We start from the raw sequence: 14,554 nt of genomic DNA, 5'->3' as shown, positions 1-14,554 counted from the left end.
TCTCTCTCTTTCTCTCTAATAGGCACACGCCGCAGCCACTGAAGACCAACGCACTGACCAAACGCTTGTAGTCTTCTTACAGTTACGTATTCCTCCAGAGAAGACTACTACACGGACACGCTTGCAGTTCTTGATATTTTCTTGGGTAGCTGCGGGGGGAGGGGGGGGGGGATGTTCCTTGGTGCTCGGTTCCTTTGCCTGGACCAGCAGCCATTTGTATAGCCACTCGTAGCCATTCGAAAACTGTCTTACTGAATCTATGTTACAGTATTCACTGAATAGCCAAAACATTACGACCTCTCCTCACCGCGACGTTGGATGCCACCTGGTGGCGTTGCGGAAATGTGACGCGGTAAGGAAAGAATGTAAGCGGAAGAGAGACCGATAGAGGATCACCCTAGCGAAGATATGGGCTGCAAATGGGGAGATACATTGAGGCGAGCGACTATGACAAAGGGCAGGCACAGCCTGTGAACGAGTATCTCGAAAACGGCGAAACTGGTCGAAAGTTCACGTGCTACTATCGTGAACATCTACTGAGAGTGGTAGAACAGTCAAACCACCACTTGGCGCTGATTGGTTATGTTGCGTCCAGGAATCTTCACAGAACATGGGCTTTGGAGGTTTATCTGCCCTGTAAAGTGGGATAGATGGTGATCTGTGGTATCTCTGCCGAAAGAGCACAATGCTGGGGCACGCACAAATGTTTCAGAACATACTGTTCATGGTACACTGCTGAACGCAGACGAGCCTTGCCTGTTTCCATGTTGACTCAGTGACATCGTGCATTACGATTACAGTGGTACGGGACCATCGGGACTCGACCGTGGATAATAGGAAAAGTATCGGCTCTTCGAATGAATCATGTTTCTTGCTACACCACGTCAATGGTCGCCTCCATAAAAGCCGTCATCGAGACGAACGGCGGCTCCGAACATGTACCGCGCCACGAGCGCAGTCTGGCGGGATCAGTATTATGCTACGGAAAACACTCTCCCGGGCTTGCGCGGGACTGTGGTAGTAATCGAAGACATCATTTCAGCTACCGGACCACCTGCATCTCTCCGTGCTTGACGGCTCCCCTGAGGGCGATGTCATATTTGAGCGGTATAATAGTCCGTGTCTCGAAGCTAGAGTCGTGCTACAGTAGTTTGAAGAGCGTGATAGTGAAATCATGTTGATGTCCTGGCCACAAATTCGCCTAATATGAAACCGATGAAGCCGTTTTGGGTCGCTATTGGGTGCTGTCACCACGAACACAAATCAGCGGCCCGTTACTGACGGGAATTACATAACTTGTGTGTAGACAGCTGATGCCACATAACTTCACAAACCTACCAACAAACTGTAGAATCGATAGTACACCGAATCGGTGTTGTACTGCGTTCCAAAGATCGACCAACGGGCTAGTAAACCAGCTGATTATAATGTTTCAGCTCGTTAGTGTATTAAGCATGGTTTGAACGACGAACCGGAGCTGTCGCCCTGGAAAATTGTGAGAACTTTGCAAAAGATTTTAATTGAGCTGAAATTAATGCTCAGCTAATGGCACCATTTATATCTGCACCTTTCGGATTTTACGTGCAAAAACAGTCAGTCTCGTTCGGATTTTATGAAAAAAAGAACAGTCTTCCTTAAATAACTCAGGATTGGAGCGAGACTATTAGTTCATATTTCGTCCACCGGTGTATCGGAGCTTAGTCTAAGATAAGTTTTAACCGTTTTAAAAAGTCTTACTTCGTCTGGGTTTTACCTGCAAAAAAACAAGTTTTTCTGGGAGGTTTTTGAAGCAGGCTACTTCTGTACTTTAAACTTGTACGATTCGGTCAACTTTGCACGAAGGTAGATAATTTTTTTATCCAGTAATCTTTATACGTTGTAGAATTACGATGGTTTAAAGTCGAGCTAAACGTAGCACGTAAAATTAGTTATTCCGTCAATCGAATGCGCGGAAACGGTTTGAAGTGAATCGAATAAATAAAAATGCATTCTTACAATAAAACAGAACGCTCGATTTCAAAAATCTAATTTCATTTGAATTTTACGTGCAAGAAAAATTTTTAAGTCTAATTTTGAGATTTGTGCGACTCGGTTCAGATTTTGTAGAAAGCTCCACAAATATGTGTCATTAATGGTCGCTCCTGTTGTTCTGTGAAAGGCTTATCTGTTTTCACATGACTCGAAAGACAATAAAAAATAACCTATACCGGATCACTCGTCTCCCGAGTAAAAAAAATGAAATATATCTACATCGGTTGTTAAGCTATGGCGGTGTAATGTCGAAATTATGGTAGAGTAAATGTTGGGGACCAGGATGAAAAATGTTCCTATCGTAGCATAAAAAAGGTGAAAATGTCGTGGGTAGAGTTAGAGATGTACAAGAAGGGAACTAGCCTTTATACTCATCTAGTACCTTCAAATACATTTAAATCAAAACTTTTGACATATTAGCGCTGCTTTACGAATTAACTGTACTTGCCCAGCCCAGTTATATCTGTTAAACCCAGCCCCCGTTACATGTATGATGAGGGGCGTAAGAACAAATAGACAAAAATTTATGTGCTTCTAGAGAGCAGAATGCATCTACAATACGAAGTATCCGGGGGTGGGAGTGCATCTGTAATAGGAAATATCCCATAGTGGGAATGTATGCATCCGAAACTTGAATGACACGTTATGCCATACTGCACGACATGACAAAAGCCATGTTGGATGATATGACGGCATGTGCCACGTTACACTGAGGTGAGAAAGGCCACGAGGTACCTCCTAATATCATGTCGGACCTCCTTTTGCCCGGCGTGCTGCAGCAACTAGACGTGTCATCGACTCAACAAGTCTTTGGAAGTCCCCTGCAGGAATACTGAGCCACGCTGCCGTCCATAATTGCGAAAGTGTTGCCGCTGCAAGATTTTGTGCACGAATTAACCTCTCAATTATGTCCCATAAATTTTCGACGGGATTTATGTCGGACGATCTGGGTGGTCAAATCATTCGCGCAAATTGTCCAGAATGTTCTTCAGACACACAGTAGTGGCTCGGTGACATGGCGCATTGTCATCCATAAAATTTCTGTCTTTGTTTGGGAACATGGAGTCCGTAATGTCTACAAATTGTTTCCAAGTAGCTGAACTTAACCACATCCAGGTTCAGTTGGACCAGAGGACCCAGTCCATTCCATATAGATACAACCCACGCCATTATGGAGCCACCACTAGCTTCCACAGTGCCTTGTTGACAAATTGGGTCCACAGCTTCGTCGGGTCTGCAAAATATTTGAACACTACCACCAGCTCTTACCAACCGAAATCGGGATTCATCTGACCAGGCTACAGTTTTTCAGTCGTCTAGGGTCCCATTGGTATGGTCAGGAGCCCAGGCGAGGCGCTGCGGCGAAGTCGTGCTTTTAGCAATGCTACTCGGGTCGGTCGTCCACTGCCATATCCCGTTATCGCCAGATTTCGCCGAACTGTCTTAACGAATGCGTTAGCCATACGTCCTAAATTGATTTCTGCGGTTATTTCACGCTGTGCTGCTTGTCCGTTGGCTCTGTCAACTCTAGGTTCAAATATGGTTCAAATGGCTCTGAGCACTATGGGACTTAACTTCTGAGGTCATCAGTCCCCTAGAACTTAGAACTACGTAAACCTAACTAACCTAAGGACATGACACACATCCATGCCCGAGGCAGGATTCGAACCTGCGACCGTAGTGGTCGCGCGGTTTCAGACTGTAGCGCCTAGAACCGCTCGGCCACTCCGGCCGGCGACAACTCTAGCTAAACACCGCTGCTCTCTGTCATTAAGAGAAGGCCGTCGCTCACAGCTTTATCCGTGGTCAGAGGTAATGCCTGAGATGTGGTATTCTCGCCACTCTCTTTTCTCTCTGGATCTCGGGATATTGAATTCTCTAAGGGACTTGGAAGAGCAGTTGAACGGAATGGACAGTGTCTTGAAAGGAGGGTATCAGATGAACATCAACAAAAGCAAAACGAGGATAATGGAATGTAGTCGAATTAAGTCGGGTGATGCTGAGGGAGTTAGATTAGGAAATGAGACACTTCAAGTAATAAAGGGGTTTTGCTATTTGGTGAGCAAAATAACTGATGATGGTCGAAGTAGAGAGGATATAAAATGTAGACTGGCAATGGCAAGGAAAGCATTTCTGAGGAAGAAAAATTTGTTAACATCGAGTATAGATTTAAATGTCAGAAGTCGTTTCTGAAAGAATTTGTATGGAGTGTTGCCTTGTATGGAAGTGGAACGTGGACGATAAATAGTTTAGACAAGAAGAGAATAGAAGCTTTCGAAATGTGGTGGTACAGAATAATGCTGAAAATTTGATGGGTAGATCACATAACTAATGAGGAGGTATTGAATAGAATTGGGGAGAAGAGGAGCTTGTGGCACAACTTGTCTAGAAGAAGGGATCGGTTGGTAGGACACGTTCTGAGACATCGAGGGATCACCAATTTAGTATTGGAGGGCAGCGCGGAGGGTAAAAATCGTAGAGGGAGTCCAAGAGATGAATACACTAAGCAATTCAGAAGGATGTAGGCTGCAGTACGTACTGGGAGATGAAGAAACTTGCACAGGATAGAGTAGCATGGAGAGCTGCATCAAACCAGTCTCAGGACTGAAGACAACAACAACAACAACAACAACGAGGATTCTCAAAATGGAATGTCCCATGCGTCTAGCTCCATCTTAAATTCCGCTTTTAAAGTCTGTTAATTCCCGTCGTGCGGCTATAATGACATCGGAAATGATTTCACGAATGACATGAATACATATGACAGCGCAGCCAGTGCATTGCCATTTTATACCTTGTGTACGCGATATTAAAGGCATCTGTATTTGTGCATATCGCTATCCTGTGACTTTCATCACCTCGGTATAAACGACACGACATCATGTATCATCATCAAGTTTACCTTACACGATACTTTACACGATGCAGTGTATCTCATAACATCGGTACTAATAGTAATAGGCGAGAAAGCATGAATGGGTCAAGATGTTTTGATTTAAATGTCTTTGAAGCTGCCAGATGAGTCAAAAAGCTAGTTCGCTAACTCTGTCCAGGACATATTCACCTTTTTTTTGTGCTACGATAACACTTTTCACTCTGGTGTAAAAATGTATTCAAACTTAGAACCTTGATTCTGGGCAGGAAGGAGCGCCTGGTCCCCGGCACGAATCCACCCGGCGGATTTGTGTCGAGGTCCGGTGAACCGGCCAGTCTATGGATGGATTTTTTTTAGGCGGTTTTCCATCTGCCTCGGTGAATGCGGGCTGGTTCCCCTTATTCTGCCTCAGTTACACTATGTCGGCGATTGCTGCGCAAACAAGTTCTCCACGTAAGCGTACACCAACATTACTCTACCACGCAAACATAGGGGTTACACTCGTCTGGTGTGAGACGTTCCCTGGGGGGTCCACCGGGGACCGAACTGCACAATAACCCTGGGTTCGGTGTGGGGCGGCGGGGGGGGGGGGGGGGGGGGGGGGGGGAGTGAAGTGGACTGCCATAGTCGTCGTGGGGTTGGGTTGTGGACCACTGCGGCTGCGGCGGGGACGGAGCCTCTCCGTAGTTTCTAGGTCCCCGGTTAACATACAATACAATACAATAGAACATTGATGTTCGATAAAACCACCCTTCATTATGATGGGAGCTGGAAGTTGTGTCGGAGGCGCAGTTGCTGTCAGGTGTCGTGACCTTTGAGCTGCTTTATGAAGTGTCGCCCCCTTCGCCGCAGATGCTGCTGGTGGCGCTGTTGCTGTCGCTGCCCGCCGGCCCCGCCTCCTCCACTTCTTCGCCGCCACCCCCGCCACCCACACCGCTGGTGGAGCTGGCGGGGTGCGGCGCTGCACGCGGCCTGCTCATGACGTCACGAGGCGGCCGGCCCTTCGCGGCCTTCCTGGGGCTCCCGTACGCCAAGCCGCCCATCGGCCCACTGCGATTCAAGGTCAGTCTCATTCTCTGTCGTGAACAAAATCAACTACTCAGTCAATTGTATTCCCTTCTTTTTCTTTCAGGGCACTGATGAGTTCGCTGTATAGCGCCCTAAAACACCAACCATCATCATCATTATCATATTTTCTTGGCTTTATCCCACGCATTCACGGGGTCGGTGCATTAATCTGGATACGGCGATGTTAGTGGCCGGATGCACCCGACAGTCGAAAAAAAAATATATTTTTTTTTAGTTCTTGGCAGGTATGCCATAATTCTAGAATTCTCTGAACAAGATTGGAACAGTTCTAGACAATTTACCAGAGAAAACAATAATACTTGAGAATATCTTAATCTTGTACAAAAAGTAATTGCCAGATTTACGAAAAAATTAATAATCACAATTCTGAATAGCTCCCGAAGAGTTCTACAAAAAACCCTAAAGACATTTTTTTCTGCAGATAATAGTTTACGAGATAATTGCACTAATAAGGGACCCATTTTCACAGTTGTGTGAGATATACAACCGACTTTCGAGAAATATACAATTTTTTTTCAGAGTTCTCAGTAGATATGCTAAAATTCTAGAGTTCTCTGTATAAATTTGAATAGTTCTTCAGAATTTCGCAAAAAGCACTAGTAATCGGGAATATTTTAAGGTTGAAAAAAATTATTTGCTGATTTGCAAAAATAAAATTGTGATCATAGCTCTGAAGAGCTCCCCAAGTGTTGTACAGAAAACCTTAATGATATTTTTTGTGCAGGTTTTAGTTTATGAGACAACTGCAATAACGAGGGACCTCTTTTCACTACAAAAAACATACGGAATCGCACTAGTGTTTTGATGACAGTTCCGATCACAGTTCTGGATAGTACCCCAAAAATTTTATCGAAAAACCCAGTGCAACTTCTCGTGAAGGTATTTCTAATTGTAATAATGTGGGATCCACTTCACTAACACACAGCTTTTCGATCGCAAGCTAAGCGTCGCTGCCCTAGTTATGATCGGTGCTCGGTGCATGTAGGTACAGTTGGTCACACATAGTGTTTACTCTCGTTATGCATGCCACTGCTGACATCCTCAGCAAACTAGCGGTAGTTGTCGTTTTTGGTCTACTTATTGCGTTGCTTTACAACAACTTTAATTTAATTTGATACTCTTTGCTACAATTAAGTGCCGGATTTGAGGGTAGCTATCCATATAACGTGCTTTCACGAACTCCTGTTACTACTGTGTTCGACATATACTGGGATTTTCCAACATTTGGCAAGACTCAGGCTATGCTTTTAACAGAGTTTAGATGCGCTATACAATTCAAGCACGTTTTCCACCTCCATACTTTCATCGTCGGCGTTGGAAAGCGGGGATAGAAGTAGGATCTTGTTCGTTTAGAGGGAGTGAAACAAAACTGACTCACAAAATTACATAGTTTAATTTACGTCAGTTCAAAAGACACAAGTGTAATGAAGCACCAGTCATCAATAGTCGCCTCAATGAGTGGGTGAGTGCAGTCATGAGTAGCAGGGTAATGGCGTCCCAACCCCAATTTTGATATTCAATAGATATGCAAATAAATTAAATTGATCAATAAATTAGCTCATGACCAGGCCCGCACCAACTTCACCCCCAGATGATGTCACGTGGTTTCCTCAGCCTGCACGTGAGTTCTCACACCCCACCCCTCCCCACCCATATTCCTCCCCCTCCCCTCCCTGACCTACCCTACTGGCAGGAATTTCGAATTATGGCGGAAATTTCGTATTTTGACGGGAATTCGCATTTTGGTGGGAATTTCTTTGTTCCACAGTGCGCTGAATTCCCACCCACACCCTACACTGGGATTGGAAGGAAATTAAATTTTGTGTTGAGTTTACAGGACTCGAACCCTGTTCTTTCTGGATGGAAAGCCCAAGTAGTCCAGTGAAACTGTCAGAAAAAAAGCCTGTACCTCGCAAAAGGTGGGGCAGAAGATTTTATTTTTTTAGCTCGTTCATATTGTTGAAAAGGTTAGAAAACCAACTTTTGCCAACAAAATTTCTCTTGGGAAAACTTTCTGCAGTCAAAAAACTTCGAAAATTTCGGACTTTTTCAATTTTTTTCAAAATATCTTTGTTTCATTTGCTCCTATCGCTTTGACGTCTATTTTCTTTTTTAAAGAGCACAAAATTCTCTACAAATTTGATTCTAACCATTTTTTTCTACTCCCAGTACCTAAGGCGCTACAGCGCGTCAAAAAATACCAATTTTTCAAATTTCGAGCAAAGTGGCAAATTACCTAATTTTTGAACACTGTTATTTCAGTTTCTATTTGTGTAGTATAAACTCTTTAATCTCGTGTAAACTTGGTAGCTTTGAGTCTGGGTTTCGTTGTGTATGACGGAACTAAAATTTTTCTGCAGGCTTTCCCAACTTCAGTAATTTAGAAAAGCCAAGGACTCGTTTTATTTTTGTTCAACCCTAATATATACTATGATAAACTCTCTATAAGACAGAAAAAAGACGCACCACTAAGAATTTATCCCAATGTGACGTAAATTTGTGTACATGATGTACATGTACAGATGAACCAATGATTATAATTTCAGAAAAATTGTCGGATATCCTGAGGGATATCGTGCCAAATTCTGCCCAGTTGGCTTGTTAGATCTGCAAAATCCTTAGTCGTCTGGAGGGTCATGCCCATAATACTCCATACTCCTAACATTCTCATCTGTAAAGAAATCTACCTACCTTCCTGGCCGTGGTAGTGTTTGACAAGCACGAAGGCAAGCAGTAGAAACTCTCGCCCTGTGTGGGCGGGCGTTATCTTGTTGAAATGTAAGCTCAAGCTGGTTTGTCATAAAAGTAAAAAAAAAATGCGAGTATCATCAGATGGGACAGGGATACTTCATCGAATTTATGGTCATATTGCCAAGGATCAGTACTTGCACATGATGAAGGATACTATGCAGCTGAGGATGAGCACGCATTGTCCCCCTAGTGTGATCCATTTCCAGTGGTACCATTCACTGGTTCATGTGAGTCGAGTCGTTTAGCAATGGCTTTTGCAACACACTGAAGTCGCTCTAACCAAATGGCCTGTTTGGGAGAAGGACCTGAATCACATTGAAAATTTGTGGGCCAAAATGAAGTGCCACATGAACTTACACCTGACCAACTGTGTGACCTAATGTCGGATACATGGGAGACTCTCGCAAGTAACGAGTCCTATTTCCAGAAGCTGACTGCCTTCATGCATTGTCAGATGAGGCAGGTAGTTGATACCAATGACAGATGAGCTCCACACTGGCCTACTTCATCCTTGATGTGAAAGTTTCCTTGTCTCCCATTATACCACTTTATATCACAACATTCGATATAACTGTATGTCTGTTAATTTGAAATCCGTGTCAAATCATGTATATAAGCTTTGATTTATAGAATTCGTGCTGTTTAACTGGCAAAACAAATAAATTAGAAGAAATAGAAATAAATGGTGTCCTAACATGAGACAGTCAAAGACACACTTAGTATCCACATAAAATAATAATATTCTCTTCCTTACCCTGTCCAACACTTTCTGCGTTTATTGTGGAAAAGAATTGTAACCAGGTTATATGAAAGCTCTTCTTCCTGTCAAAATTCTTCTGGAGCTCAAGGATAGCATTCCGTTCACTGTGTTCAATTCTCTGCATTAGCCTTAAGAACAAAACTTTGCTTCTGTTTGCTTTGATTTCGCTACAGCTTTCTTCTCTTGAATTGTTTCAAGTGCTCACTGTATGGTGAGGATGTTGGCTACTTAACAGATCCAGAACGTGCTGATTTTTCTTGTGCTGGTGGCTCTTGACATTGCTTGCTGATTTTGGGAGTGACAGGATCCACACCGAAGAGCCAAAGAAACTGGTACACCTGCCTAATATCGTGTAGCGCCCCCGCGAGCATGCAGAAGTGCCGCAACACGAAGTGGCATGGACTCGCTAATGTCTGAAGTAGTGCCTGAGGGAATTGACACCATGAATCCTGCAGGACTGTCGGTTGTCCATAAATCGGTAACAGTACGAGGGGTGGAGATCTCTTCTGAACAGCACGTAGCAAGGCATCCCAGATATGCTAAATAATTTTCGTGTCTGGGAAGTTTGGTGGCCAGCGGAAGTGTTTAAATTCAGAAGAGTGTTCCTGAAGCCACACTGTAGCAATGACGTGTGGAGTGCCGCACTGTCCTGCTGAAATTGCCCAAATCCGTCGAAATGCACAATGGACATGAGTGGATGCAGATGATCAGACGGGATGCTTACGTACATGTCACCTGTCGAAGTCGCAGAGTCGTATCTAGACGTAGCAGGGGTCCCATATCAACTGTACACGCCCCACACCATTATAGAGCATCCACCAGCTTGAACAGTCCACTGCTGACATGCAGGGTCCATGGATTTATCAGGTTGTCTCCATACCAGTACACGTCCATCCGCCCGATACAATTTGAAACGAGACTTGTCCGAGCAGGTAACATTTTTCCAGTTATCAACAGCCGAATTTCAGTGTTGACGGCCCCTGGCGAGGCGTAAAACTTTGTGTCGTGCAGTCATCAAGCGTACACGAGTGGGCCTTTGGCTCCGAAAGCCCATATCGGTGATGTTTCATTTCATGGTTCACATGCTGACACTTGTTGACGGCCCAACATTGAAATCTGCAGTAATTTGCAGAAGGGTTGCACTTCTGTCACGTTGAACGATTCTCTTCAGTTGTCGTTGGTCCCGTTCTTGCATAATTTTTTTCCGGCCGCAATGATATCGGAGATTTGATATTTTATTAGATTCCTGATATTCACGGTACACCCATGAAATGGTCGTACAGGGAAATCTCCACTTCATCGCTATCTCGGAGCTGCTGTGTCCCATCGCTCATGTGCCGACGTTCAAACCCACTTAAATCTTGATAAAATGCCATTTTAGCAGCAGTAACCGACCTAACAACTGTGCCAGACACTTGTCTTATACAGCCGTTGCCGAAAGCAGCGCCGTCTTCTGCCTCTTTACATATCTCAATATTTGAATACTCGTGCCTACACCAATTTCTTTAGCGCATCAGTGTATTTCTGCTCACATTTATTCTGTTTTCTGCATCTTGTATATGTATCTCCTGGTTTGTCATTGTCTCTAAGTATATGTCTGTTACATGGGAAGAGTCCTCTTTATCAGAGGTCGTTTATAGCATTTTTTTATCGTTAGTGCCCTCACGCAGGCCACTCTAAATAACCTCATACTCGTAAATGAGATTACTACTTGATCTGGGTTATTTCTCCACAAGGTGTCTACTTCGTGAGGATAATACATTTTAAACAGACCCACGAATCCCACACAAGAGGCTGCGTTTTATGTGTGGAATAGAGTGATAAACGAAAGGTGTTTTGCTTTGTCTATTATACATACATCAAAAAAAGTTTTTCATCACCTGTATTCCGAGATTTCCGGAACCTGTACAGAAAATTGATATAGAGATCAACATACACCTCATTTCTGCCCTTTTTATTGCTCATGAAAACCACACATTGCATGTTGTACCACCATAGAGAGAGACCTTCAGAGGTGGTGGTCGGGATTGCTGTACACATCGGTACCTCTAATACCCAGTAGCACGTTCTCTTGCATTGATGCATGCCTCTATTCGTCGTGGCATACTATCCACAAGTTCATCAAGGAATTGTTGGTCCAGATTGTCCCAGTCCTCAACGGCGATTCGGCGTAGATCCCTCAGAGTGGTTGGTGGTGCGGCGGCGCGGTTCTTTCCGTCCCTTTACGACGGACCTGCACCTACCTGTGAACATTGTCTCAGCAGATCTTAGTAGGAAAGCCGAGTGAAACCTACTGTACTTCGACGTGAACCAGGCTGCAATTTAAGTCACTAACCTACGTTTCGGGAGAAAGTTTTGATATGAAACGAAAGGTTGGGAATTTTGTCCTCACTTAACATATTCTGAAACTTAGGTGAACAAGTATTACTGCCAAGCCCGTGCTAGTCTTAACACAGTCACTCACAATCCCTTTCACTCACGTTAGCAAGTTTATGGTGTTGCATTTCCCGAAAACGTAATAGCTACAAAAGTACTGATTGTTTTAGATCGATAATACTCGCCAAACATTAAGTCTGTCGGTACCAAATGCAGTCACAGTTTTTAGCCACCGACCTGCTCAATACGCCACACGGAATACATGTCTTTTCTCGTTACAAAATTCACTTAAAAATTCCGAAATTTCTACACACCCATCGGAATAATTATGCCGTCACTTTCCAACACTTTTGATGTATGAAACACTGCTAAATGGGGCAATTTGTAATTTTCATCGGAACTACTACTGCACACGTCAGATCTCTTTCATGGCTAGGCTTCGACTCCTCTCTAGAATACTCTAAGTCTTCTCTACCAGCAGAGAAATGCGCGCGAGGAATATTGCTTTACCATTGGTCAGTTTACTCAACAGCCAACAGCAAAACAACATTCTCCCACGTCAGTCCGCGCTTCTCATCAATAACCAGTGGCAAAATAGTAAACCTAACGACTGCACCTTTTAGCGATGTAATTATCTAATATGCTGAAGTTTTGTCTATGCATAAAGTTATTTACTATTGTTATTTATACCTGAATTAACTTTCCCTTTACCATAAACTTACTTTACAAATCTATTCTACAAAAATCCCCTTTGTCCATATCCATACTTCTTCGAAATGTTCCCACACTAAATCCTACTATATAACTCGTTACACAATGATCTTCATATTAGCATTAATCCACACTCACGCATCATTCATAACTGCTAAAACACATTTATAACATTTTACATACACAAAAAGACTTTATGAAAATACTAGAATAGTTTATGAAAAACATTCCATTACTTTAGTGCACTCTACTGGGCACAATCGAACCTAAATTCATAGTCCCCCTATCCAATATTGTCCTCTATCGGCTGATACATAAACTACGTGCGCGTCCAGTCTAGCGTCACCATCTGTCACTATCCAGCTCTGAGACACATCTCCCATTTAAGGCTAGGCGCGCACTGGCGATTTTCCGTCGTGCGATTTATTTGTCGCAAGAATGAAACACAGTGGCTCGAATAGGAGCGCGCGCACGTGCGACAAAAAAGTAGCGGCGATTTAAAAGACGCAACCGGCCCTATTTCACGCGCGAAGCGATTGTCGCAGGTATGGAATGATTCACGGGCACTGGCATGGGCCCGCGCGCACTAGCGACGCGATTTCTCAGTCTGTCGCTCTCGCTCTGTGTTGCATACACACAATTTCAGTGCGCCAACAGTATGTCTGATAACGGAAGTTGCGCTACGGATGACATTGGAAGTTGTGTTGTCGATTCAGAAAGACTCATTGCAGAAGTAGAAAAGCGACCAGCTCTCTACAACAGAAAATTAAAAGAATACAGTGATCGCAATTTGAAAGAGGAAGTATGGGGAGAAGTATGCTGCAGCCTAATTCGGAACTGGACTGAACTGCCTGGACCGGAAGACTAACAAAGGTATTTCATGGTTCACTTATTTTATTCAGTCATGTAGACATCACAGTTACAACAATTTAATTTTTTTCATATTGCCAAGATACTGATCCTTGTAGAGTCACAAAGTAGTTTGCAAAATAATCCCTTATCTGCATACCACACGCATCAGCTCTTATTCCTACAGGCTCACAGTCTTGCAGAAGGCATTCATACGATTCGTCCTCAGTTCGTACACCATCATTTCGTCTTACGAAATTATGCAGAATACAACATGCTTTTATGATTATGTCTGAAAAACCAACATCCACAGCCATAGGTCGATGAAATATTCTCCATTTGTTAGCCAAAATTTCCAAAGTACATTCCACAATTCTACGAGCACGACAATGTCTATAATTAAAAACACGCTGTTTCATTGTCAAGTTTTTCTTCGAGTACGGCTGCAGAATCTGTCTAGACAGTGCAAATGCTTCATCTCCTACAAAATTAAAAGTTTGAGGCTCTCCTTCCTCATCATGTGGTAATTTTTGAGGGTTTGGAATGTTTAACTGATTAGATTTCAGTTTTTGATAGTAGTTGGATTTCTTGAACACATTAGAATCCCCATTGGCTCCGTACGAGCCCACGCCTATCACACTGAAACAACAGTCACCGTCCACTACGGACAAAAGTATTGTCGAAAAATAATTCTAGTAATTATAAAACTTTGAGCCACTGTCAGCAGGCTTCTTCAGTCTCACATGTTTCCCGTCCACAGCACCAATGCAATTTGGAAAGTCAGTTCTGTCTAAAAACTGTTTGGCAATAATCTTCCAATCATCTTCAGTTTTTTCTGCCATATGAATAGGCTGTAGACATTGCCACAACTGCTCGCATGTATCCTTAACAATTTCTCTGATTGTAGTGGCTCCTAGTAGCTATTCGTAGTGTAATGAGCGAAAGCTATTTCCAGTCGCAAGGTATCTGGAAGAAATAATATTCAGTAACAGCATTAATATTTATTCATAGAAGTATTAAGGTAAATACTTACAATAAATTATATTCAGTGATAATTTCATTTATGACACGTAAAGAAATTCAAAGGAAGTGGAAAAATCTGAAGGACTGCT

General features: G+C 43.3%; 1 protein-coding gene across 1 annotated transcript in view; it reads left to right on the top strand.

The window, feature by feature from the left end:
* LOC124794638 (juvenile hormone esterase-like) overlaps window positions 1-14,554 on the top strand; it is a 516,675-nt gene that overhangs the window by 142,666 nt on the left and 359,455 nt on the right. The window contains exon 2 of the mRNA XM_047258150.1: window positions 5,759-5,968. Coding sequence (XP_047114106.1) covers window positions 5,759-5,968 — 210 coding nt within the window. The remainder of the gene's footprint in view (window positions 1-5,758; window positions 5,969-14,554) is intronic.

Source organism: Schistocerca piceifrons, chromosome 4 (genome assembly GCF_021461385.2).
Source record: "Schistocerca piceifrons isolate TAMUIC-IGC-003096 chromosome 4, iqSchPice1.1, whole genome shotgun sequence".
Classification (NCBI taxonomy): Eukaryota; Metazoa; Arthropoda; class Insecta; order Orthoptera; family Acrididae; genus Schistocerca; species Schistocerca piceifrons.
Note: the sequence above shows the minus strand (reverse complement) of the source record. Positions and strands in the feature narration are given on the sequence as shown.